Source organism: Strix uralensis, chromosome Z (genome assembly GCF_047716275.1).
Source record: "Strix uralensis isolate ZFMK-TIS-50842 chromosome Z, bStrUra1, whole genome shotgun sequence".
NCBI lineage: Eukaryota > Metazoa > Chordata > Aves > Strigiformes > Strigidae > Strix > Strix uralensis.
This window is the reverse complement of record NC_134012.1, coordinates 79,830,000-79,855,755: the sequence shown is the minus strand read 5'-3', so window position 1 is coordinate 79,855,755 and position 25,756 is coordinate 79,830,000. Positions and strand designations below refer to the sequence as shown.

The following is a 25,756-nucleotide window of genomic DNA, read 5'->3' as shown; positions in this document are numbered from 1 at the left end:
CTCAGTGTAACTAAACACAGGTGTGTCTAACTTGCAATTGCAATCCCATAGCTATTTTTCAACTACTGTACTTGAACTGAAGTAGGGTGATTTCTCTCTAAAGCAGAGTAATTTCTCTTTAAAAATCAACTACACAAGTGGTAACTTTGTATTCCATAATCTACATGAACTAGGAGGACACATGATTGTATTTTCAGATTATTATACATAGTGAAACTTTGATATGTATTATTGAAAAAATGAATTGCAGGTCTTCTATCAGTAATAACTACCTTCAGAAAAAGACGAACCTAATTGTCTTTCCTCCTTTTGACATCTTTAACATCAGCTCCTTATTATATGTGGAAAATTACACGAAAATATAATGACCACACTCAAATTTTAAAAACATAGAATAGTTGCATTTTGTGTGCTTTTAACCAATAACCTATGCATGGTATTACTAATGTAAAAGAAAACAAAAGAAACAAAGCAAGTGGGTGTTAAAATTTTTTTTCTACCTGAAAATGACGCTTTGTAAGTCAAATGGATATTCAATGATCCCTGTTGTTGGGACTCGAACTCTGAGCACATCCTGCTGAGTTGGCAGATAGGTGGAATCTGCTATGCGGTCCAAGTCGTTAAGATAGCTATAGACAGGGAGAAACAACAGGAATGCAAGACAATGACACCATCATCCCACTGAGGAAAAGAAAAAGGAAGACTTGGGAATGGAAACGGGCTGTGGGGTAGGAAGATGTACAACAGAAAAAAGAGCATTATTGGCATAAAAGAGGGGACAAAGCATAAAAATGTACCCCATCCACCCTTCCTGTACGCTTTCGTAGTTTCAAGTAAATTCTACAGAAGGGTAGCATAATTATTCTGTGTTTTTTCACACAAGTTTGCTTGGCTTTCACATGCAAATTCACCAAAAATTCAAAGTTTACAATTACATAATTCTAGGCAATTTAGAGACAAATAATACTACAAAATGCGTGAGAAAAACAAAATTGCACTGTTTTATTTGAATATGTAACTTATTTCTTAATATTAATTCTGCAGTGTCTACACAGATACATGGATAGACAAACATGAGTCTCCCAAGGAGCAGTGAACTCTGACAGAATAGATCAGTATCAGTTATAAAATGATAGGAGGCATAAATGTTTGGAGATTAAATTAAAAAAAAATTAGGAAAGGAAAACCCCACCCACTGATTAATTAGAAAATGCTCCAGATCTTGTTATCAGAAGGCAACACATTATTTAGTGTGATCTCTGGCACCTGAAAGCCCTGCATTCACACTGAAAGTTCTGATTAAGCCTGCAGTACATGAAATACACCCCAATCAGTTAGCAAATAACCTGAAATTATTATAAAATTGCTTGTAAAAGTTCATTAACTACAATACAAAACTCTTTTGCTATTGCATAGTGGTGGGTCTCAACCATAAAGTACCAATGTACTGGAGGTTTTTATAAATTCTCATAAATGAGATGCTTCAAAAAAGAAGTGTAACAATTTGTGTCTGACAGCCTGTTTTGCTCCAGGAGCTGGACATCTCATGAAACCAGTGCACCAGGCAGCTCGGGATCTCCCCAAGGTAGACTCTGGGAGAAAGACTGCTGCAGGAAATGAAGTTCTTGGGCATTTTGTTACTTCCCAGCACAAGAATGGCCTAGAGTTAGACACTGAGAAGATAAATTAACCTACAGATGCCCTCATTCATTCTAGGGGAGGAGAGCAATGGTCTTGTAATTTATTGAATGATGATAAAGTATCACTAAAGTCTGAACATGTTCTTTGCCTTGTAGTTATTAGTGAAGGTCTTCTTTTTAAGTAAAGCCCCCCAAAAAATTAGACGTCTTCTACACGCTCTGAATGAAATAGTGAGAGCAAGTTATCCTGCACAATGACAGAAACAAAGCAGTTTGATTTCTACCTTACAGCAAAAATAAAGAAGAATTAACTTGTTAGGTCTGGGAGGGAACCAAAAACATTATCAAATCTCCATCACTATGATTTTATTCATGAAAGATTCATCCAATAGTAAACATTGAATGTGAGAAAGTTACACACAGTTCAAAAGATGTATTGAATCATATATCTCAAATGTAAGTCAGAAGCTACTACCTGAAAACATTTTCTAAGAACACCGATTAGTTTCTGCCAATAAGAAAAAGGCTTGAGAGTCTGAGCACTTCATCTGCCCTCAGGTGTTTTACACAAAAAGCAGAATGGAAATGCACATCATCAAGTTGTTTGTGGGGGGAAAATAAAAAAAGTGTAAGTGAACAATATCCATAACCAGTACAGTAAGAAACTGACAGCCTGAACTAGCTTCTTCTTCCCTCCCACCCACCCTCCCAAACTGTTTTTGTTTTGTGACTGTATTTTGGAAGAGTACAAAGAATTCTGCATTATGTGTCACTACATGCTACAGTGATATTCATGAGAGCAGAAGAATTTTAACTGAATAAATTGGTAGGTGTTGTAGGTGTCCCATTTACACAATTGTCTTGCTGCATTCCTTTGGCAAGCTTCAAGCTGTGGTCTTCAACATGAACCACACCTCTGCACCATCAGCATAGTGGACACAGAATCACAGAATGGTTTGGGTTGGAAGGGACCTTAAACATCATCTGACATCCCCCCGCATGCACAGGGACACCTTCCGCTAGATCAGGTTGCTCAAAGTCCCATCCAACCTGGCCTTGAACACCTTAAGGGAGGGGGCAGCCACAGCTTCTCTGGGCAACATGTCACTAAGATATGCTGTAATGCACATCTACCTGATTTTAGAAAGTCAATATTGTCATTATGTTCCAGAAACATTAATTTATCCTTAAAAAACACTCATCTTTTCCTCATCCTCATTCGGTTCTGCTCAATTACTAAGCAGCAACCTCCTCACTCATCTCACCCATAGCACCTTAACAGAGCCTATACAGTCCATAGAAGAGTCCTTATGCATCCCTCTGGATTCCTATTTCTTTCCCTAGGTTTCTTCACTGTTGGGCTCTCTAAGAAGTGTCCTAAAGTTATACATTCAAACCCAGAATTAAGGAAGCAGTGTCAAAACCAATAAGAGCACCTCACAAGAAATAAAATAAAATCAGATAGTATGCACAAAATCCTTTAAAATCTTTGTGATACTGACAAATCATACCCAGGATCTAGTCCAACAAAAGCAATTTAGAATACATCCTGATTTTTTATTTTGAATAATGACATTTAACCCCTACTACTTTTCCTTCTAATTTAAAACTTAATAAACATATTATTGTATCCATTTATTTAAATGAAAATGTCTCAGTTCTTTGTTGCACAACCTTACTTTTAAATCTTTTATTACTGCTATTTTCATGCTGTGAGCATACAGCAAATAGTCAATGAAATTATTTTTAAGTAGAAAATAAGTATTTTTAATTTTTGATTTGCCTTTTTTTAACTGAGATATTTCTGTTGAAGAATTACTTGTACTGGAATTCAGATTTTAGTGAAGTTTGTACATTGTTACTCTTAAACAATGTAGATTATTTTCTGCTACTGAATTTAACAGTTCTGCAGATCAGTTACACTTTCTGTTACCATGTGAGGATATGTAACTTCACTTTCTGCTATCAACTTCAAGGGGATTAAACATGTTTCTGAAATCAGATGGAAAGCTTTGCCCACAGTAGTAACACAAGGTTCCCTTCAAGATACTCTACAATCCCTAAAAAATCCCTAAGTGTCTCATAAAAATCATGCAATCTCTAAAATAAAGTAATACAATTAAAGAAATTTATTATCTTTTGATAAGAATGTGTATCATTGGGATTGACATCCGGGTCTTCCTTTTCCATTGTACCCACTGCTTTATACCACATCTAAAGATTTTTGATATATAGCAGATATGAATCGTCTCTCTTCAGTTGGGTGTAATCTGTCTAAAATGCCAGTGGGAGCAAATCAATGCATTTATACTCAATACACTATGACTTTTGTATTCATTGTATAACACCACATTTCTACATCGACAGTGCTACATAGCCAAAATCCAAGACATTTTCCCTTCTCAAAGCACAAGAATAGATTTTTGCATTGTATTAGGAGGTGGGGTGACAGTCTGATTTTTCTGAATAACTGATTTGTTGGGTTGACTCACTGTTTCAAAATGCTGACAGGGAATATGTAAATGAATACAGGTGACTATTTACATAAAAAGATGATTGGAATACCATTAATATTTAAAGACATACTACCAGCACACACTCAATTTTCACATACTACCATTATAGCTGCTCCTGTAACACTGAAAATTTAGAATTTAATTTATTTAGTTTATCACAATTTAATTCACTGCCACAACAAAGACTTATATTTTCAAATCCTCCTCATACCAAAAGGGTTGGAAATTTAACTTTTTTTTCCCCACATGAAAGCTGGGGTTTAAAGAAATTCTCTGATCACCAGAGAAATCAGCACTGCATGCGTAGGCTTTAAGCATCCTACAGCTTATTAAACTAACAATTTATTTACTTTGAAATTAATTTAGCAACAGCAACTTTAAATAAAAACAACAAAACGTGCTAGCTAATGCCAATTCTTCTCCACGTTCAACTGTGCTGGCTCAAGACCCACTCCAGCTGCACCTCTGCCCATACCCAGCTGCCAGCTCTTTTACTTGTGCAATGGCTTGATAACACATTTCTGTCAAAATGATTTGGAATAGTGGGGAAATACTATTGAAATTGTTCAAATTAAGCTAGTTTATTTGGTGGATACAGCCTGGGGTGTGGAAAGTCCGTGAGTGCCAGCAGGGAAGCAGGGTGGAGTTACTTCCTCTACTGGCTTATCTGCAACCAGAAGAGGACTTACAATGCCAGGGCTATGTGAAATGTCTCGAGTCTCTGAATTCAGATGGGTGAGGATTGAAAGAAAATGCAGATTTTTATTGACTTTTTGGTATATCTGCTTATTAAAAAACCAATTCACCATGAGTTTAAAGCACTCATCTACTGCAGCCCTAAACAAAGTACTGACAAATATACCACTCACCTGGACAAACAAATCGTGTACATATACAAAAAATTTAAAGACAGAAGACAGATACATGGGCTATTTTAGATAAATGCCTAATTCAAAATGTATGCACAAATACCGCAATCAGCCTCTGCAATGCAACTAACTCTTCAGCGTATACTAGAAATGGCTACCCATGCACTCTTGCAAACAAACCACAAGACTTGTCATAAACATGAACTTCCACAAAAAGAGTGTTGCCAACAATTGCCAAAACCAGATGTTTCCTCCGTTTGTTAACTTCAAAATTTAAACTCATAATAACAGCAATATGGATATTGGAAATACCCTGGTAGCTGTTCTGAGGGCTAGTCCAAAAGCAGGTAACCACCAGTGTTACCACAGCGAATTCAGTTGTATGATTAAAAAGTAACTGTGAAACCCCATGTAGGTCTCAACTATATGGCACTCAGAGTTTATTTTTACTACCTGCTAAGAAATGTCTTACTTTGATGAGACACACTGTAGCTGTATGGCCTCTTATCCAAACAGCACCTACTTGGCTAGGCATTATGCAAAGGAACAACAACAAAAAGAACACCTGCATAAAATTACTTAAAAAAAAAAAAAAAAAGCCAAACTACATAGGTCTGAGTAAATTTATAGTATAGACCAAGTTTTAGAAGTTAATTATACCTGTAATTAGTTTTGTAAAAATGAATTTTAGTGGCTGCTGAGGTAATTTTCTGAGCGATTGCCATAGTGACAGGCAGAAGGTGCATTACCAAGGCAATGCGTGTGTAATGAGCTGCTAGCAGTGGCCCTCCCTTGACGTCAGGAGAAACTGCCACCGTCTTGCAGCACGCTTGTGATCTGCACGCTGACCAGAAGCAGAGGAAGCTTTTTGTTTCCCAGTCAGCGCTGAGAGAGAAGTACTGATTTTTAATGCACTTTACATAAACTATGACAAGGTCCAAGCCTGCAGCCAGCTTCAGGGAAGCTGTCAGGCTACGGAGGTGCTAACGATGCCCTTGAAAGAGCGCACCACTTGCAAAGATACTGTTTGTTCATTCTTCAAAATAAACAGCAGGGGGCAGGATCATGGAAGTAGACCGGCTCTGTACTCTCCTACATACCCTTCCCATACAGAAAACAGGCAAAGAAGTGAGACTCCTAACCTTAAGAAACAGACAAGAGTTGTAATCGATAGATAACCTTCTTCACGAAGTTAAATATAACCCCCATCACCATGAACAGGTAGCTCAATATTCAGCCTTAATTAATTTCCCTGAGATACATCACCTAACGAAGACAGACCACCAGAACTTATTTGAATTTACTTTCAGTGAATGAGGTCCTGATGCACCTTCAAGAAACTTTCAGTGAATGAGGTCCTGATGCACCTTCAAGAAACATGGGGCAGGCACTTCATATAAACATACAAACACCCTTCTCCAGCCATGAGCTACTGTTTTCTAGCAAGTTTGAGGTCAGATTTTTGTTGCAAGTAATCAAATGATAAAGTAGCATTTTCTCAGGAATAATTCCGTAAGATGAATTTCTGTAACTTTAAACTAAGTTTAGTGTATAGCCTAATTAGTCAAGAGAATGTAATAAGGCATGAGCAGAAAAAGGTAGAAAAGCTACATCCATCTGTGACATCTGTTTTCCTTTCTGAGGTTAAAAATTAGATTGGTTCTATGCATCAGTACTGCCTAATAACTCTTCCCGAACTCAGCAGGAAAAACTGATGTAGCAAGATGCTGAATTAATATTCACTAGCACACTAATAAACCCTGTGCTTTGAAGCAGTCTGCCTGTGAGATGTGATCACAGAAGTCCCTGGGGAGCAGAGTGTCTCTGAAACACACTGCTGAGGAGAAGGGATCTGCCTGGCACATCAGAAACACTCCAGGAGAAATATCTAGAATAAAACCAAACATGTTGAGAGGTAATTATTGACATTGATAAAAAGGTCAGTCTAAAACCAGTAAAAATGACTTGTTACCACCCACCCAGCAAACAGTGTGACTGTTTCTTAATCTATATGGGGAGAATGAGAGTACAGGGGGAGGGGGAAGGAACAAACCTCAAGAAACTGCAAAGTTTGTTGGGTGATTTCAGTGTAACCACAGCTATGGAAGCAAGGCTAACCAGCAACATTTCATATGCAAATATTTTTTCTTGTGTTCAACCACATGTAAGAGATACCACATGGCTTACTTTTTCCAGATATGATAGTAACCATAAACATTTACATCTTTTAAACCTGAGAGCTTTAGGGTTGAATGAAAAAAAGAAGTATTTTCCTTGAAGTTAGGATACTTCATAGGTATGACCCTCTTGAAAATGCTCTCTCCCATACAGTGGCAGTGCAAGTGAAAATAAAACCCTAACCAAAGTCTATGACTAGGGCTAATTAGGCAAACTAGTTAATAAGATTGACATATCTCTGCACTTTGGAGCCTGGTTACTCTGGAATTGGGTGGGGCTACCCTCCACACTGTTGTTGGGTTTGGTGGGCGTTTTGTGGGCTGCAGACTTTTTTGTTTGTTTTGCAAAACTCTGAACTGGCTGATGAGACTACCCCAAACTAGCACTAATTTTGACCTTGTGCTGGAAAACAAGCTTTGAGAGGGAAAAGCCTTTTTCTGCATTTCTGAAAACACATACAACTTGCTTGTCTTTCAACTTCACCTACACAAAATGTTAAAGGTGCCATGGCAGGATTGTCCCTACCGCGCAGAGCTGCCAGAATAACTGACACAAGTGTCCTCTTTGTTAACATGCAGCAGCACAGTACATGGAATCAATTTTCAGTGTACAAATATGAGCTGTGAACAAAGCTAAGCGTAAACAAGTATTGGCTGTGTTTTCAGAATTTCTGTAAAGGTTTGAATTTCTGAGCCTCTACACTACTGGTGAAAAGTTGAGGCACATTTACCAGTTTCCAGAACTATCTAATCTTAATCTAAAGTGAACACAGTAAACCTAAGATCTTTGCAGTGAGGTAGGAAGAAGTCTGCACTGTGTTCTTTTCATCCTTACCCCACCCAAATCCTACCTAGCTGTCACCCTCAATTTCCTACATGGCTAAAAGTCAACCTTAGCAAAGGCTAAAAAAGGAAGTCAATCAAATGAAAAAATGCTTGTGCAAACTTTTCTTAATAGGATATGTGGTTTAAAAATTATACAGCTATTAAAAACAATTTCAATACTGTATGAAAAAAAGGATCCTGAAAGAAATACATGCTGTATACTGCTTTATATAATCTCACTTCCCCTTCTGAATTTCCCCGATTTTGTTGCATAATCTTCAATTTTTCTATAGGATACAGTGCTTTGATATGCAGTCGACTCCATGTCCCATCTTTCTTCAGATCTTCCTTTTATATTTAGGGACTATATTTAAGGCATAAATTGGGTTAGTATGATTCTGCTGCTAGTACTTGATTTTAATCTTCAGACTTTCGTTTTTGTTTCCTGTTTTTAACTTACTGCTAACCTTATCCAAGTAAGGCAGTGTAAACTGTGAATACATAAAAGCAGAATCTACCATTCTGCAACACAAATTGCCCCTAAATATAGCTTTAGAACCTCCAAGTACATTTTTACAAATGAAAGGAAGAATCAATCAACAGTATTAAAATGTTTATTAAATAAGGATGTGCTTATGTATCTTAAAAATTATGAGTATATGGTTTTCTCACCCCCAAGAAATGACTGTTACACAGATATCACATAGACAGTTGTTCATAATTTGCTATATCTGTGTCAGCCACATAGAAGGTCTCAGTTTAGGACAATATTTGTCCTGAAAGGCTCACACAGATCCATGATGCCCTAAGAATTTCCTACAGCTTTATGAAATAAAAGAATCAATGTTCTCATTGCTAGAGACAATAACCAGCAAACGGAGTAAACTGCTGTAAACATAAGATTCATACACTGATCTTTCCCCCCCCCGTGTGCCCCTAAGCACATCCTATTTAGCACATAGTAATTCCACTGAAATGCACTTGTTTCAGAAGTGGAACAGGGAAGCAAAAATGTTATTTCTAAGAGAGGTATAAAGAAATTAATTGTTCTGCTGAAGTTATGAAAAACTTCATACTCAAGTGGAATACAAAAATTACTAGTTGACCAAAGCATTACAATTCATGCAATGGTTTCACAAAAGGTGAAACATGAACTTCAACGAGCAGACATTACGATTCACCTCTTTCTTCCCTGTTAACAATCAGTGATATTCTCAAGATGTCCTGAGTCACACCCTGGAGCTCTTATTACATGGTAAAATACTGGAATCTGCATTTCTGTACGAACTGTCCAGTTAATTCAACTCGCATGATCACAGGTGTCAGTGATACCCACTGACATAGCTAACACAGTGGGGTAGGAACTTGAGGGAAGATTATATTTAATTATCTGAAGTGTCAGAAAACATAGCCATAGAAGGGAAACTGAACAGCTATCCTCAGTGCTTGTGTAGCAACTAGAAAGTCCTTGGTTGGAGGTACACAATGACATACTACTTCAATTTCATGGGGCCACCGAAACACAAAGTTTTTCAGCAAGGCTCTGGAACACTTTCCAGTTCTAAACACTTCCTGCTTTTCCTTCATGAAGAGAAAGCCCTTAGTGTCATATTGGGGAAAAATGCTGATGATTCTCCACAAATTCTAGTTGCAACCCAAATTCTGTAAGTTGTCATGTAAATGTGAGATGTTACTTATGAAAACTGTCTGTCTTACTGACAACAGTAAGACTGTTGCCTCTCCTTTCTTCAGGCTCTGAAAAGCTGTGATATATCAGACTGTTGACAGGTAACCTGTTTACATTTGGGTTAAGGTCTTGACACCATGCACAATACATATCAAATGATTTCATCTCACACAGCTATTACTTAAGGCAATCCACAAGTGCAGTGTTGGTCTACATCTGTCTCTCACTGTGAAAGTTATTAAAGCAACGTGGTTTAGTGGTAACAGGCTAAGTCATCCCATAATGTATATGGGAAGTGAATGATCTCTATTTACCTGATGTGTTTTACCACAGAGAAGTCTAGAAATCGCTTTTAAAAACAACATGAACACCCAACTGTTGGGAGCATCCAATGGCTAGGAAAGACAATGGAATGTATTTGCTGAGCCTCCAAGAGGTTCAAATCAATTTCCATGATGCAGAAAATTTAGACCCTACCCTCACCTCTTCTGGTAATCACACATCTGATGTATTCTTCCAGGGTACTAGCAGTGGATAGAAAAACATCAAAAGTGTAGCTAACAATGACAAAGCAGGTCAAAAGATGACATAAAGTGAAAGTATTGAAACATACAGAATATATTAGCAACCAGAAACAAAATCTAGAAACAGAAAATACAGAGGAAGATATTTATGAAAACAATAACATTGATGAGCAAAAAAAAGCAATACAGGGAACAAACTGAAAATACTACTACTATAATACACCAGGGAAAACTACTGAGAAGATGAGAGGCTCATGCAATGGATGAATGAAGAACATGTGTGACATTAACACATATGCTTAAAAATATTGACATATATGCTTACAGGAGATTTGGTGAACAACAAACCATTTTGCTTTATACATCAAGTCAGAAGAAATTACTAAGACTCACCAAGTCAGTGGGCACTGGGTGCTTATTTCTGTCTTTACTGCCTTGTGAATCCAGCAGTAACTTTTAAGCATTTTGTTTTCTTGCTTTGTGACAGGGATTTAAAACTAGCAAATTCTCTTTGGGTGTTTTATTGCTAAACATACACCCTGTATTTTTTGAAACAACATTTCTTTGGCTTCTTCTAAGTGCTTTTACTGGACTTACATACCTGAAAAAACTCTACTTGCAAGCATAAATATATGAGAGGCTTTTCAAAAGACTCATATACAGTGATTCACAATTCTAATTTAAAACATATTTTGCAGAAATCCACAGTATGAATTATAATAGTCACCAAATCTGCAAAAACTTGTGTTAAATTGCTAAACATGTCGAGCTTGAAAAATAATCAACTAGCACCTTTTACAAGGCAATGTACTGGTAATTTGCTTCTATAGCTACTTAATGAATTATTCTCTGCTATTTTTAATACTACTCAAAAGATCCACTATGGTGACAAGTTCATTAGAACTAGATCAAAACTATGGTATTCAGCACAATGTGATCTGAAGCAGCATCAGATGATTATTTCCTACTTTGGAGAGAAAGTAATTCTATTTTATCCTTTAAGGCAAGCACACAAAATACATACATTTATTTCAACTTTAAAAACAGTATCACATCTGTTGTGAAAACAAAGGACCTACACGTACAAGAAATTCAAAGTATAAGACAAGCTCTGCTTCACCTTCTACTTATGCTTGCTGCTTACTTCAGTATGGAAACAATATGAAAGTATATTGTCAGTAACTTGTCTCTGAAATTTTCTTTTCACCATTTATGCACCCTGAAGTTTTTTACTTTATGTAATATTCTATTTGTTTTCTTACCACTAAAAACCAAAACACAGTATGGTGTCTTTGGGGACAGTGAGAATCCAAACAACACAAGAGAGATGCTACTGTGCTTTGGACCACTCTGCACCAAAATATGCATATACTAACGGTAAAAGTGATAGGTTAGGAAGCTAACCACCTCCACAGGACAGCAAACTGCATAGGACAACAGGAACTCTATGCATGCAAATACAACAGAAGAACAACATAGTGTGGTGATAGCATCAGTGCAAATCTGAGGAGACCTACATCATGCATCTGTAGCTCTTCCGCTGCCTAAATTGCATCAGCAAGACACTAATTATGTATGTGATCTAGTCAACACAAAAAAGTTTTGTGCTAGATAAGAATCCTCAGACTACTATGCAGATAAATGTCATCCCAGACCTCTCATGTCTATAGCCCTGTTCCAATGAGCTTAATGGGAGCTTCATGGGGCCTTTCTGTTCTTCTGTGCTTTCCACAACAAGAGGCTTCCATTCACGTACATCTGACAAACGAAGACTGGAATGATATAATCAGAATAATTCTCACAGCTAATACAAAAACTCATGTGGAGACCATGGAGGCTTTTGCCACAGTTTTAATAACTAACTATGCTGTAATTTTTACGTTGGTCAACATCAAAAAGTCATCATGCCTTCCCACCATCCATTTCTTTGACAACAGATGAGAAATTTTATCTGAGCTATATGCTACATTACTCAAGAGCAACTGAATTTCATGGAGTCAATCTTTAGGCAGTCCTCAGATTTCAATGTTAAATTTCACAGCACTATTTTATTAGATTCCTGCCCCAAAAAACTAAAGGCATAACATTCCAGACATAGTTTAGTCACACACACATTTTTATTGTTGATCTGTAACAAACAGGTTTAACTTGAAGTGCTTTTCCTGTTGTCTTCCTGGCAGCCATGTTCTTTAAAGTTTAAGCTTTGTTTCCATAAAAGAAACCAGTTCAATGAAACTCAAGGACTCTTGCTTAGTACTATTTAGCTCACCACCAGGACTGGAAAAGCAGTATGTGAGAGAAAAGGGGAAAACCTGAAAAAATAGGAGTTCTGGGGCATTACAATTTTATGAACAGTATGGAGGTCTACTTTGACTGCACTTCCCAGTATTCGCTACTGTCATACTACATGAAAGTATTTTTGTCCAGCTTGCATTTGTGAATGTATGTCAGGAGAGTAAGGGCTTGAACAGGGATAAAAAAATAAAATTAACCATCAGTGATTAACTATCCCTAGTTGGAATCTTACTTTAGGACTTCAAATGTTCACAGACTGTCATTCTGTGAAACAAACACAAGTATTATCCTAAACTAGAAGTACTCTACTCCTTGAAGTATTCTCTGAATTCAGTTTAGCAAGTGTATATTCAGGTATGTTTGTGCTACATATGCATACAAATGTACAGGCATACAGTATAAGAAGGTAAAAATTAAAAATTGCTTTGTTCGAAACGGAAGATTATATTTAGTTGTTTGTAGCCACCATGTACTTACTATTTAGTTGAATCTGATAACTGATACTCCCGTCGTCTATCATAACACTCCTGAATTCCAGGGTCATTCCATAAGCTTCTTATTGCATCTACATAGGGGTTCTCAAAAGTTGACACCTTCTCTACATCGACTTCTCGAACTAATTGTGCATGAGCCTAATTAAAAACAAACAAAACAGTAAAATTTAATTCATTTTCTATGTTTGCAGATAGTGCATATACAGTGAACATCATTAACAGGAATAATTTTTCATATTAGCCATATCACCAGCATGTATATGCAATTTGAAAAATCAAGTACCATGAAGAAGGTTGTGAAGATGGAAAAAGGAGACAACCATTGTAGGGAGTTCCAGAAACGAGGAAGAACAGAAAAAACTTCACTTTTTTATGGACAGTATATAGATCTCAACATGGATCAGCATATTATTCCCCTTTCATGCTAAAAGACACTGTTAAACAGGTTATCTACCATCCATTCTACCAACTGAACCATTCATTCGCAACTGAACTTGGGACACTTGGACAACATAAAGACAGAAAAGACAGTAAAAGCCCCAAATATTTGAAGATGGGTATTTTACCAAAATCTGTATTCATGTGAATGAACTTAATGATGGTGTAGGAAGCAAACAGTAATGTTTATTTATTGGGAAGACCTTAAAGTAAACTCTGAATGAGTGAGAATAAGAGTACTAAGTAAATCATGAATGAGTGATGATGCAGCATGTTCAAAAAAAGACAAACAGTGCTAAATATATTATGACAGAAAGTGAATTAAATGTACATATGGGCCATTTTCAGACTATACTTACTCCAATCCAGTATTATTTAGATGAAATGGATGAAGCATTCACATTAAAATTTGTATTTAATTAAGCTCATATTAAAGAAAGCTTCTAATTTTTCACGTACAATCTTAGAGTATATAAAACATGCTTTTAAAATGTTGACTAGTTAACCAACTTGACAGATTTACACTCTGATGGTAGCTGAGAGAATGGGAAGGAGGGAAGGAATTTGCCTTTCAGAGAGATTGATTTTAAAAGTTCTTAATGCTACCACAAATGTAACAGAAGTTACTACTGAAAAATAAAAGCAAGATTATTAGAAGTTGTCTCTAATTTCAATTTGTGCTATAAATTATGGAGATTCTTAAAAGGTAATGTCTAAAATTGGGAGTTGCTAATAGAAAATAATCCCTAATAAATCTATCACCCTCCTAAATACTTAAAATTTAGTTTTCAGAACTACCAAAGAAATACAGCAGAATTATTTCTAATTTGTCCTGGAAGTATTATGTACACATTTCGGTAACAAACACATGAATGTATGTATATGTACAGAGATAGATACGTGTGCAAACATACACACACGCAGAGAAGACAACATGAAAACCTGGTCCAGCAAGAAAACTGAGGGATTCAACTCTCATCCCTAGTCTGCATTTAAAGAGAGGACACAAACCTCTTTCGGTTTTAAATTAGGTGAAGATATACTGAATACAGTGTTCTTGTTGTTTTTTGATAAATGTATCCTCTGTTTACACACATACAATCCCCACCCCCCTTTTTAGACAGTCCAGGAGAATGATGCTACTGCTCATTACTGCACAAAATATTATACCTGCAACTGTTGTTTACTCAAGAGGAAATAAAACCTTCCAAGTCCAATGTGAAAAATGTGTGTCTTGGAGATAAGGAGAACATATGTTCTCCAAATCTCCAAAGTTGTAACAACTCTTCTTCCGAGTCATGTCCATGCATCCCCAAAATGCCTGGACAAATCACAAAAGGTGCCTACCTTCTCACAGCAAATAACAAGAAATGGTACTCTACTAAACACAAGCCAACATTCTTGTGAAACAGCAACTTTTTTTTTTTTTTTTAAGATTATCTTATATCTTACCAAGCTCAGTTCTATATTCTATTGCCCTTGTATACTTCCAAAAGAATGATGCCCTGAATATTTTCCCACAGCTTGTGACAAACACATAAAAGAATATATTCAGATTTTTTTTTTGTACTTGAGTTCTGAAGCTACAGCCAACTGCTATCAAAATGCTAACAGAGCGAAAAGGCTAACTTGCTATTCAAAAGCTTTCATTTGAAATCCGTTATAACTGAAGTATTTCTCCAACAGATCCCTAAATGTTCTCTAAGAGGTGCTCAAGTATTCTACATTGGTAGAAGAGAGAATCTTAAAAGGTAATTACTTTATTCAGTTACCTATCTAGACTTATTACTACAAAGTTGTTCAAGATCTTGCATTGTTTTATTTATCAGTTCTGTGTGTTTTGCCATACAATTAATATGACTTTGCACTATGTGAGAAAACTTAGAAAATAAACTATGACGTATGCCAAGAAGTTGCATCCATCAAAAAACTAATTCAACTTTTTAAAAAGATACAGCATTTCCTCAGTGAACACTGCTTCTCCTTCCCCAGGGTTGCTTGGGCAGACTCCTGACAGCTTGCGCCCTATTGATATACAGTTCTTCATATCACTGCTGCTTCTATTAAAAAAGTAATGCCCCTTCACATAGATTTAAACTCTTTATTAATCTTCAGCTATGCCCTCTTGTTCCCAGGGGTACTATACTTCCCTGTAGACAACAGTTTTTCTTTCTTTGAGAGTCTTTGTCAGGCAACATCTTCTGCTGGCTTTTCTGCTGGCAGGGAGAGAGATGAAAATACAGGATCTCGTCTATTGGCTTAATTTTTCTCTCATTTGCCCTGGTACAAGTCAAAAGTAGTTCTAGTGAAACCTTGTGAGATGGAGAAGTGTAAATTTAATGCAGAAGAATAATCAATCATGCATGATGTATGGTGTCAACTACTACTAATTACTGGCTTTAGCTTCCTTCCACTAATATAAATAGCAAATTTGGAACATAACTTTTGATGTTAGCACTCAAACATGAAAAAAAAAATATCTATGGACTCACCAATAATTCAGTTTATGCAAATATAAACATTATCAAGTACTTCTTAGTCTTTACTAATCCTTTCACTTTACCCAAAAATTGACATTATTTGGGGGGGGACAAAAAGAAAAAAGTCAAGCTTGTTGCCCCTGAGATAATCATACCCTTCTTAAAGTTCTCTCTTTTGGGACATCTATAATTGTTATCAAAACATTAAAACAAAAAACCACCCCAAAACAACAGACAAAACTGAAGGATTCTGTAAGTACCACCAAATTCAAACTGGTCATTGAGGTGTAAATACTAGTTCAGCTGTCATGTCCCACAAACAAAACCTGATGGTGTAATGACTTTTCACTCCAATACACTTTTGACATCAGCAGTCAACATTTTCCAGGGCTTCTGGGAATATAAGAATACTTGTGACAATTTCCACATTATTTGCCAAAAAAATTATAAAGACTCATTCAGTGCTTTTTAGCAAATCACATCTCTCCTAAATTTAAGAGCTTCTTCACTGATTTCTACAAGTATTTAAAAATTATGTCAGAATAGGAAAACTGGAATTTTTGGGAGTAGTATTGGATTCTGAAATCAGGCAATCTGAGCCAGAGGACATACCGAAATAGCTATCGTTTCTCCTTCTTCATGTCCCTCTGAGAACTACTGGCAGTGTTAAAAACTAATTCTGAGCTTGAATACTGTTATAGTTTTATCTGGTCTTTCTGGCAATACTCTTTTGGCCACAATCCATTAATAGGTGTATTTTTTTAGTCTCTAGGCTTCATCACATCAGTTTTCTACTTACTATCATCATAATTTTTTGAAAGCTCTGATGCTTCTTAGGGTCAATGGATCTGGTCTCATATTCTCTCTGTATGCACATCAACCATCTGGAACCTTACAACAGTGGCTACAATCAGTGTAGCAGCATAGAAAAACGTTCATATTTTTATATTCCTTTTGATATAGTCTCTGTAATTTTCCCAAATTAGCACTCCAACATACCAGAATGATTTATATGAGGGAGATCAGGCAGAAATGCATAGTCTATTTCAAAAGAAATTCCTCTGGGATCTTGAATCTACAGGAGAAAGCAGTATGATTGAGACACAGCAGGAAAGGTTGCTTTGTATCAGTGCTCTCTGTGAACTAGCTGATTTTAAGGTGCTCATTTAAAGAATTCTCTTAATGGGAGGGAACATCTTCTGTTTTGTAAAAGGATTTCCCAAACCAGTAAGAAAAACCCCGTGACTGTAGTGCTTGGATGTCAGTAACTAAGGATCAAGCGCAGTGATATTAGTTAGATCTGGATAGTGTAATTTACACTGATTGTGAAATTGAGAGCAATGGCATGTGATCAGGTCCAAACAGTCCAGAAGCCCAATGGAAGTCATTACAAAGACCATCATCATGATCATGGGTTTGTCTCTTGGGGGGGGCGGAATTTAAAAATTCTTGATAATGCAGCTTAAAAGCAGAAATTATTATTTATGCCACTGCAACAACAGGAGTCATTTACAGATTCAGACCCTGGTGACTTGCAATCTAAAAGCGAGGTTCATACAAATACATTGCCTTATAGGGCTGTATAGCAAGATCTGATGCTTTGGAGGCTCCTGTAAATCTGCAGATATTTGAAGCAGGTATAACATTCAAGGAGAGTAATACTATTTCACTGTCTTGAAAACTAGACAGTTGGGGGGATGTGTTCCTTAACATGTCAGAAAGCAGCAACTTCTGATTGATAATCAGTCCAAGGTAGGAAAGTGTTTTTAAATAGCAGCCCACAAAAATAGTTTTTAAGAGGACTGTGAAGAGGATGTCACTTCCCCTGAGCAACTTGAAAGCATAGAATGGACTAGGGTAAACAGGGAGGATATTTCATAGTGTGCTACGCCAAAGAACTGTATTTAAATTAATAAAGCATGCTATGAATTGCTGAAACAAGGCTTGGTGCAATGCTAATCATCCTTCAGTTGCTGACAAAGGTTAATAGGGTATCAAACTACTTAAATCAGAACTTATCACCCTTTCCTGTTGCACATTCTAACCTTTGGAAAGAAAAAAATTAGCATAAGCTCTTTGAAAAAAAAATTCCACAGACATGTAACAATCTAAAAAAAACGGTTTGCATGAAGAAAATTTTTTTTTATTACTGGTTATCGTCTGTGGAAAGCCTAGGATAATGGACCTTAACACATGGCTTATGGGCAGTACATGAAATGATAAGAATTTAAACAAGTTATCTTGTGACAAGTTGGAAATTTAATCCATTTAAAATGCAGCATTAAACGCTAGTTGTAATACATTTATATATCTAAACACTGGACTAACAAATATCTACACATATGAGGTTTGGGTTTTTTTAGTAGGGCTCAGAGAAAGCTTAGGAAGTAGCTGAATAAGAACTTTATTTGTACATTGCAATCAGAGCCCTGAATTTCCTTACTGTCTTTACTTTTAAGCTGCAACAGGCATGGAAGACAAACACTAAGTCACTACTACAGAGCTGCAACCAGAACATTCAAGCAAGCTTTTATCAAGGATTATATCAAAATTTCTATATAGACAGTAGAAAAGGCTTCTGAAACTTACATTTTAAAGGTCGTATTATTGCTATAGTCTTTCTTGGAAAAAAGCTGTTTTAAAAACACAGCAAGAGAAACATGATGAAACAATTTATTGTCACTCTAGCAGATTCTCTTGCAAGTGTTAGAGACACATGCCAAAGGGGAAGATAGGGGAGGTTAAGTGTACAATTTAAATAAAGAATCCAGATTTTCATAAATATACTTTGTTACAGTTACCCTACTACTCTACCCTAAAGTTTCCAATCCTCTTTCTGTAAAGCAAAGGTTTTGATTACAACCAAATAAAATTTTTCTCATGTCATGCAGAAGAATAAAAAGTTATCTTCCTCTCTGATAACTAATTCACCCAGCATGAATAATTGTTAGAAAGTTAGCTGAGTTAGAAAATTAAGTATGTTTCTCTTCATGGAACATGAGATGCCCTCCTATGAGATGGAACATACATGTTGTTTCTTTAGGGAAAGGAAAGCTATGGAATGGTGCAATTACAACAGCACAGTGTAGATATTGTTTAGTAGTAAATAGATTTCTTACGAGCCCAAAGCTAACACAGACTTGTTCTGCTATGGCAAATTATAGTTAGGGGCAACAAAAGGGTGTGATCATTTTTGTACTTACTGTCCAGCTTTCCTATTTTACATATATAAACTTTAGGTTGCCTACCTATCGTTGTTAAACTGTTGATTAACAAATAAAAGCAACATATATATATAAACATTAACATTACTGTTACTTTGACAAAATATCTAATTCCATGTAATGCCCTGAATTACCGCTCTTATCACTATTCAACCCATCCCTCTCAAAACCCTGTATCTATTGTAATACTTCAATCAACTGCAACAACTTCTTCAGCAAACACTTCTGGCAATCAACCTCTACAGGACAAACTAGGTTTTCAAAACAAAGAAGAAAATAGAAAAACATGGAGGAAAAGAGAAATTAAGCATCCATAAACCATTCCCTCTTTACCAAAAGAACAAAGAGGCAGATGAAGTAAAATCAATCAGTCTTGCAGTGATCTTAGGTAACTTCAACTGTTCTTCTCCATTTCTTCCTCTATGAAGAAGGCTAGGTTTTGGATATTCATCCTAATTTTGTTTGTAGTAATTCTAAGCAGAGTAATTTACAAGAAAACTCTGGTAAAAGAATTGGTAACTCCAGATTTAATGAGATAAAAGTCTTCTTGAACTCCTATCTCTAAAAAACAAATAATGACTTTTAGATTTTTGTATTATATAACAGAGTATTTTAACCTAAAGATCTCAAAACACTTCACAAAGGTTGTAAGTACCACTAAATGTAGTTACATAAAATTGTCACACGGGTCAATCATTTCCAACAGTGAAAGTGTAATCATATTAGTGTTCAACTAACAGCAAGTACTGCTAAATTATTATTATATTTGAGACTAAGATTCAGTCCTGTAGGAGAAAGTAATTGTTACCTTCAAATGGTAACAACTCTTCTGTAAGTGTTTCTAATGAGGTTACTGACAGAGTACAAAACCTGATGCGTCTACATCACAAGTCACAGGGGTGTTAAACAGCACACCATACCGTGTTGGTGTCAGAATCTTGGAAGCTGGAAGACTGGCCTGTCGTCTTTTCCTGGACAATTCATGACGCCATAGAAAATGGAAGAATAAAAGAGCCAAAAAGCACAGCATGTTTTTCAACTGCCTGATCATGATAAAAATGCAGGGTCAAAGAAGCCACTCCAAACTGTGGCTACATAAGGACATTACAGGAAAAGACAGGCCTTCTTTTCTCTTTGTTTTGTTAGCTTATTTACTTACATCAACCTCTCCTGCAAAGAGCAGGTACCACCTAGGGAATGGAGTAGAGGGGATAAACACCCCAAGAGTCTGATGTTGCCACAGACTACTGTTGTCCCATTACTAAACTGAATTATGAGTCAAACTACTATCAAGTCTGAAATTTCTCACAGAAAAACTCTGCAACAGGATTTCAGACCTAATTGACAGTCAGATAATGAAAAACCAGATTAAACAGCAGAAATTTTAAGAAGTCATCTTGCTGCCAAATGCCTGCCAACAGTGGTTGTTTTGTGAAGCCCCCGAAAGACTGAACTCCTTTCAATGGACTGATGAACAATGAAGGCAAAGTATAGTGAGGAACTACCTTATTGTACTGTCATACTGTTACTTATTTTTATTGCTAGAAAATACTCACTGCCTAGCTTTGTTTGAGATCAGGTCACAAGACAAAGCGGGAAAAAGAGAATGTTATCAACACACCTAGAATGGAAAAGATACTAAAATAAATCTAATAATATCACTTTCCTTAAGCAATTCCTTTAGCTTCTGTATCATACTATATAATATTAAAAAAAATGAATTAAAGGTAAATTTTCAATCTCATGCATAAAGCAAGTTCAATTTTTCTATGGCAGTTATTTTTAAAAAGCTGGGACCTACCTGGACTGCATATTTAGTATGTTCATTTCCAAGAACTGTATGTGCAAATCCCGAAATTGTGACATCCAAAAAATTATGGAAAATCTCAGAACAGAGATATGAAATAGCTCCTGATCCAAAATGTCTCTAATTTAACTGGTAGCTAAATGGCTCCCTGCCCATGCAATTTTCTTGTATTTATGTTATTATATTAAAATGTAGATGCAGCTGTAAGTGTTGATAAACACAAGCCTTATAAGTTCCTGCCTAAAACTCATGTCACAATTTACATTAAACATCTCTAATTTAGAATGTTTTACATTCTGTTAAAACATACTGTTAACAGTACATTTTGTTAAAACATACTAAGACATATCTACTTCACCTATGTATTCCAAAAATCTCAACTACAGAAAGAAATGCCACAGCCCAGTGGTTTCTGGTAGGTTGAACTTAAATGCATAAACTGAAGATGCATATTGTAACACTTAAAAAGTGAGAATGCTGCAGCTGTAAGTCAGTGTGTACTATAGACATTTACATGTAAGGCAGACAGAGCCTCACAAAACCTGTTAGAGTAGCACCTTCTTCACAATGTCTCCAATTGCAACATGAAGATACACACAACTACGCAGGCACGAAGGGAGAAATGAGGGTATATAATAGCATCTTCATTCTTTCACAGTGACAGGGTGAAACCTCAGCTGGGTGTAGTGAAATCCATTCGAATTTCAGACTGATTTACACAGAGCCATTTCATTGCAAATAAGCACGTTCACCTAGAGTTCTAGTCTGTAATATGACATGTAATATCATCAATGTAGCGGCAATATATTCTACACTGTCTACTATCAGTAAGTTTTACTACACTCCTGACATAATGTATTCCAACAATCTTGCCATCTGCCTGCCCAAATAGGGTAACTTGTGAAGTATAATCACTTCAGTAATGCTCTCACCAGGCTGATCAAATGTTTGCAACACAACACAAACCCTCAAATGAAAACGGTGTATGCATGCTTCACACTATGATTATAATATTACACAACCCTCACTGACTTCTCGTAACTAAACTTTAATGATTTGCAATAGATCTGTGAAGATGTAATGTATCACCAAGAAGTAATAAGGAATAAACAAAGGGTAACTCTGCAGGCAAACTTTTCCGTGGAGAAATAGTATGCAATTTCTGAGGAACCACTCAAAAATCTTACAGCTTCAGCTTGTCTCGAAGGGGATGCATAATTGTAGTATACTGGAGCATTTGTTCTCTGTCATGAAAGTCTTAATTACTGAAGTATCTCTAATGCTTTGCCCGTTTCAGATATAGTGGCATTTTAGAGACTTCAGACTTGATGAAAATTACAGGTATAAATCTGTTTTTAAAAAGCAAAATGAAATTGAAATGCATTCTAATCTTTGAATCATTCTAATTATTTGACTACATTTAATTACTAACATCACAGTGTTTTCAGGCATCTGTGCTCCTGGCCTGAGAAGGAAGAACAGTCAAAACCAGAAGTATCTTGTCATTGGAAGGGACAGGGGGAACTTCTCACTCCCTCTCTTGGCTACACAAGATCTAAGCTCAATAGAGATAACTCAGTATCTTCTCAATTGCCCTATGTTCTCTCTGACGACAGAAGTGAAAGAAACAGAAATTTCAACTTCAAATTTCAGTTTTTCATTCCCCCCTTATTTTTTTCACTAAATCTAGTTGCTTCATTTTTAGATGTAAAATAAAATATGCTCTATGTAGTATCAGATCCATTAAACAAAAATGATAGGCTCTTTTATCCTTTTTTAAAAGTTTCACACTCCTAACTCTTCAGGCAGATCCTTAAGATTTCTAGGGGACTTTTTGGCTACTTTCTTTCTTAGGTAACATTTTTATGAGGTCAGATCACTAAGCATTACAATTTTGCTTGTAATGACTGCATAGGCTGTTACACTCTTCAAATATTACCATGGCTAGGAAAGCTAAGCTGGAATGTCCAAAACATGAACAGAGGGTTGCAAAGACCTATTCCAAAACCCATGACACTTAATATTTACTCTTTAGTGTGTGGCATGTTACATTTACAATGGATTATAAATTAGACACTTTCACATCTCCTGCTGGTAATAAATGTAGCACCCTAGCTACCCTAGCTGAAATTTTTACACTCTGGTCCTGAAATTGTGTAGCTAATGAATACTTAATAATACTGTGAATACTTAATAATACTTAATGAATACTGTAAAAATCTGTCATTTTTGCTGTTGAGGATCCCAGAAACAGACATTGCGTTATTCTCTGGACAACACATTTATTTTGCAGAGTTGGACAAATTTTACTGACGACTTTCAGAAACCTCTTTATGGATCAGCCAACTGCCAAGTCCTTTCCAATTGCTTTAGCAATTCACCTCAAGATAATTTTCTATCTTGTTGGTAGGGTAGATATTCTGCCCTGAAATTGCTCAAGATAATCTGCTTAAACATCCTACTTGATTACATTCACTTCTGCTAAAATACTTTCTTTAAAAATGTATATGCAATTGTATTCCGATTGTGAACAACAGCTTCCACTTTAATTACAGAATTAATTTATATATATTCAACTGCTTGCTTAGGCCTGTACTACATTAATTCAGCAAGTTCAGTTTGTTTTCAAGGCTTTGACTAATTTTGCTTTGAAGAAAACAGAGCAACAAGCAAAGCACAGGCCAAGTTAAGAGAGATCCACAGCACTGGATTGCAAAATTACTTTACTACTAAATTCAAAAATGGAATAATCCCAGGACATTATGTTTTGACTTTTTTCCAAATGTTATTTTTACCACCAAATTTTCAAAGGCTTTCAGCAGGTGTCAAAATTCTGGGATTCACACCTTGGTTCAGATAAATCCTTTAGATTCCCAAGGAAGTAGTGGAAGATATCTACTGAAGTTTTGAAATGGTTCAAAGCAAATTGTAGGATTTGAGTTCTAACATTGCTAATCTGGACATAAAACTGGACATGCAAACTTCTTCTCTTGGACATAGTCACTAGCAACAGTTTACACCCTGATGAAGTCCTCGCTATTAGTAATTGACAAGCCCAAGTGGGTAAAATCTTTTTCTAGTGATAAAACCTATTTTCAAATTTAACTCAAATCTGCAATGACAGAAACTAAGAAAAACATTTCAGATTTGAACCAACGTAAGCAATTGACAACAAGATCTCCCCTCACAACAGTTTTTGTAGCCAATGTGAATTATCCAGATTACTGCTCTATCTATATAAAGACAATATTATCCACAAATGTTTCCAGAAACACATTCAAACATGTATATACAATCACGTTTTCAGAAAAGTATCCATGTCCTAGGCTCCACCCCCACCCCCCCACTGGAGGGCCACTTTTAATCTGAGATCTTCAAACAAATATTGTGCAGTAATCCAACAAATAATTATTTAACACTCACATAAGAAAATACACCATTGTTTCTTGAGCTAGCTAAAGGAGTTCACATATACACACTGCAAAATATGAACTACTGGACTGCTTCTTAGTGTTACTCCAGCTGAAACTCCAGGTAAGTGTCACTAAAACTAATGCATCGAGTTTACATGCAGTAAATACAGAGGTGGAAGGGGCTGTACTTGCATCTGGTAAACTCAAAGAAATCTCTCTATATATTCAGCTGGTATAAACTGGGGCAGACTTAAGAGCTGTTTTTACAGCAGTGAGCAGAGAACAATGCCAGGGTCAGGGACGCATTTTCCATTTCACCACAGTCATGATCGTGCACATGGTTCAACAGCATGTGCCTAACAAGCTCATCATGAGGAAATGGTAATCAAAGTACTGGACCACATAGTAACAAATCGAAAGTGCCCCCTCATCATCTTTCCTTAAAAGCATCTTCCACCTGCTTTGCGCATGGAAAAATAATTTTTAAAAGTATCTGGAAACTAGAAGGGGTTAAAAAAAAAAAAAAGAAAACAAAAATTCAACTGCCAGTCTTTCCACAGGGACTTCCCAAGAAGCCAGGATAAATCATTTAAATTTTTAACTAGTCCTTCTTCTACTTATCTGCACCACAGGTTTTAATAGCTTTACAGCAGGCTTCATGTCCTAGCACCTGTTTCTGAAGAATGGTGCTCAATAACAGTATTGCAAATAATGGCAATTTTTTCCACAATAATATTTTTGTATAGTGGTACAGTTGAATTTATGGAAGAGAATGTTATGCAAACATGGACATGTTGAAATTTTCATTCCATTTTCAAGCAAAATAACTGGCTGTATTTTGCAATCCCTCAAGAATCCACTATCTCAGTCAACCATTGCAATACAACAGTAAGCGCATTAAAAAAAAGGACAACATTTCAGTATGTGCATTCTCACAGAGCATACAGATGCACAGAACTCCTGCTGAGCCTCACCCCTGTACAAAGCCTGAACGAGTCCTGAACTACAGACGTTTTTAAGGATCAGAGGAATAACAGCTTTGCTTGGCTTCACAGATTCAAATAGTTAGAACTGAAAAGACTGTATGGCTCTTCACAGAGTAGAGGTTATAGCCAGGCAATTCAGGCAGTTCAGAAATTCAGCCACCCCATCCACTTGCCTATACACAAAGGAACTGCAGAAGTTTCACTGCATTTACAATCTAGAGAAGAACCTAAGGAGAACATAGGACAGGCACAGGGAAACAAACAACAGGTTCTTTTCAAGAGAATCATGTCATCATATCTCTGTTTCAATTCAGAAGAGTAAGTATTACATGAAAAATAATCCTGTACAGAATTATATCATATCAAGTTTCACAATTATAA

At 36.3% G+C, this 25,756-nt stretch overlaps 1 protein-coding gene across 4 annotated transcripts in view; it reads right to left on the bottom strand.

Moving 5' to 3' along the window:
- The window catches only part of LOC141938421 (guanine nucleotide-binding protein G(q) subunit alpha), a 146,830-nt gene that overhangs the window by 28,951 nt on the left and 92,123 nt on the right, over positions 1-25,756 (bottom strand). For all 4 annotated transcript variants that reach the window (XR_012627275.1, XR_012627276.1, XM_074857297.1 and 1 more), the window contains 2 exons: positions 13,011-13,165; positions 501-629 (listed from right to left, as the gene is read on the bottom strand). Coding sequence is in view for 2 of the 4 variants with exons in the window: in XM_074857297.1 (XP_074713398.1) it covers positions 501-629; positions 13,011-13,165 (284 nt within the window). In the remaining 2 variants the exon portion in view is untranslated. The remainder of the gene's footprint in view (positions 1-500; positions 630-13,010; positions 13,166-25,756) is intronic.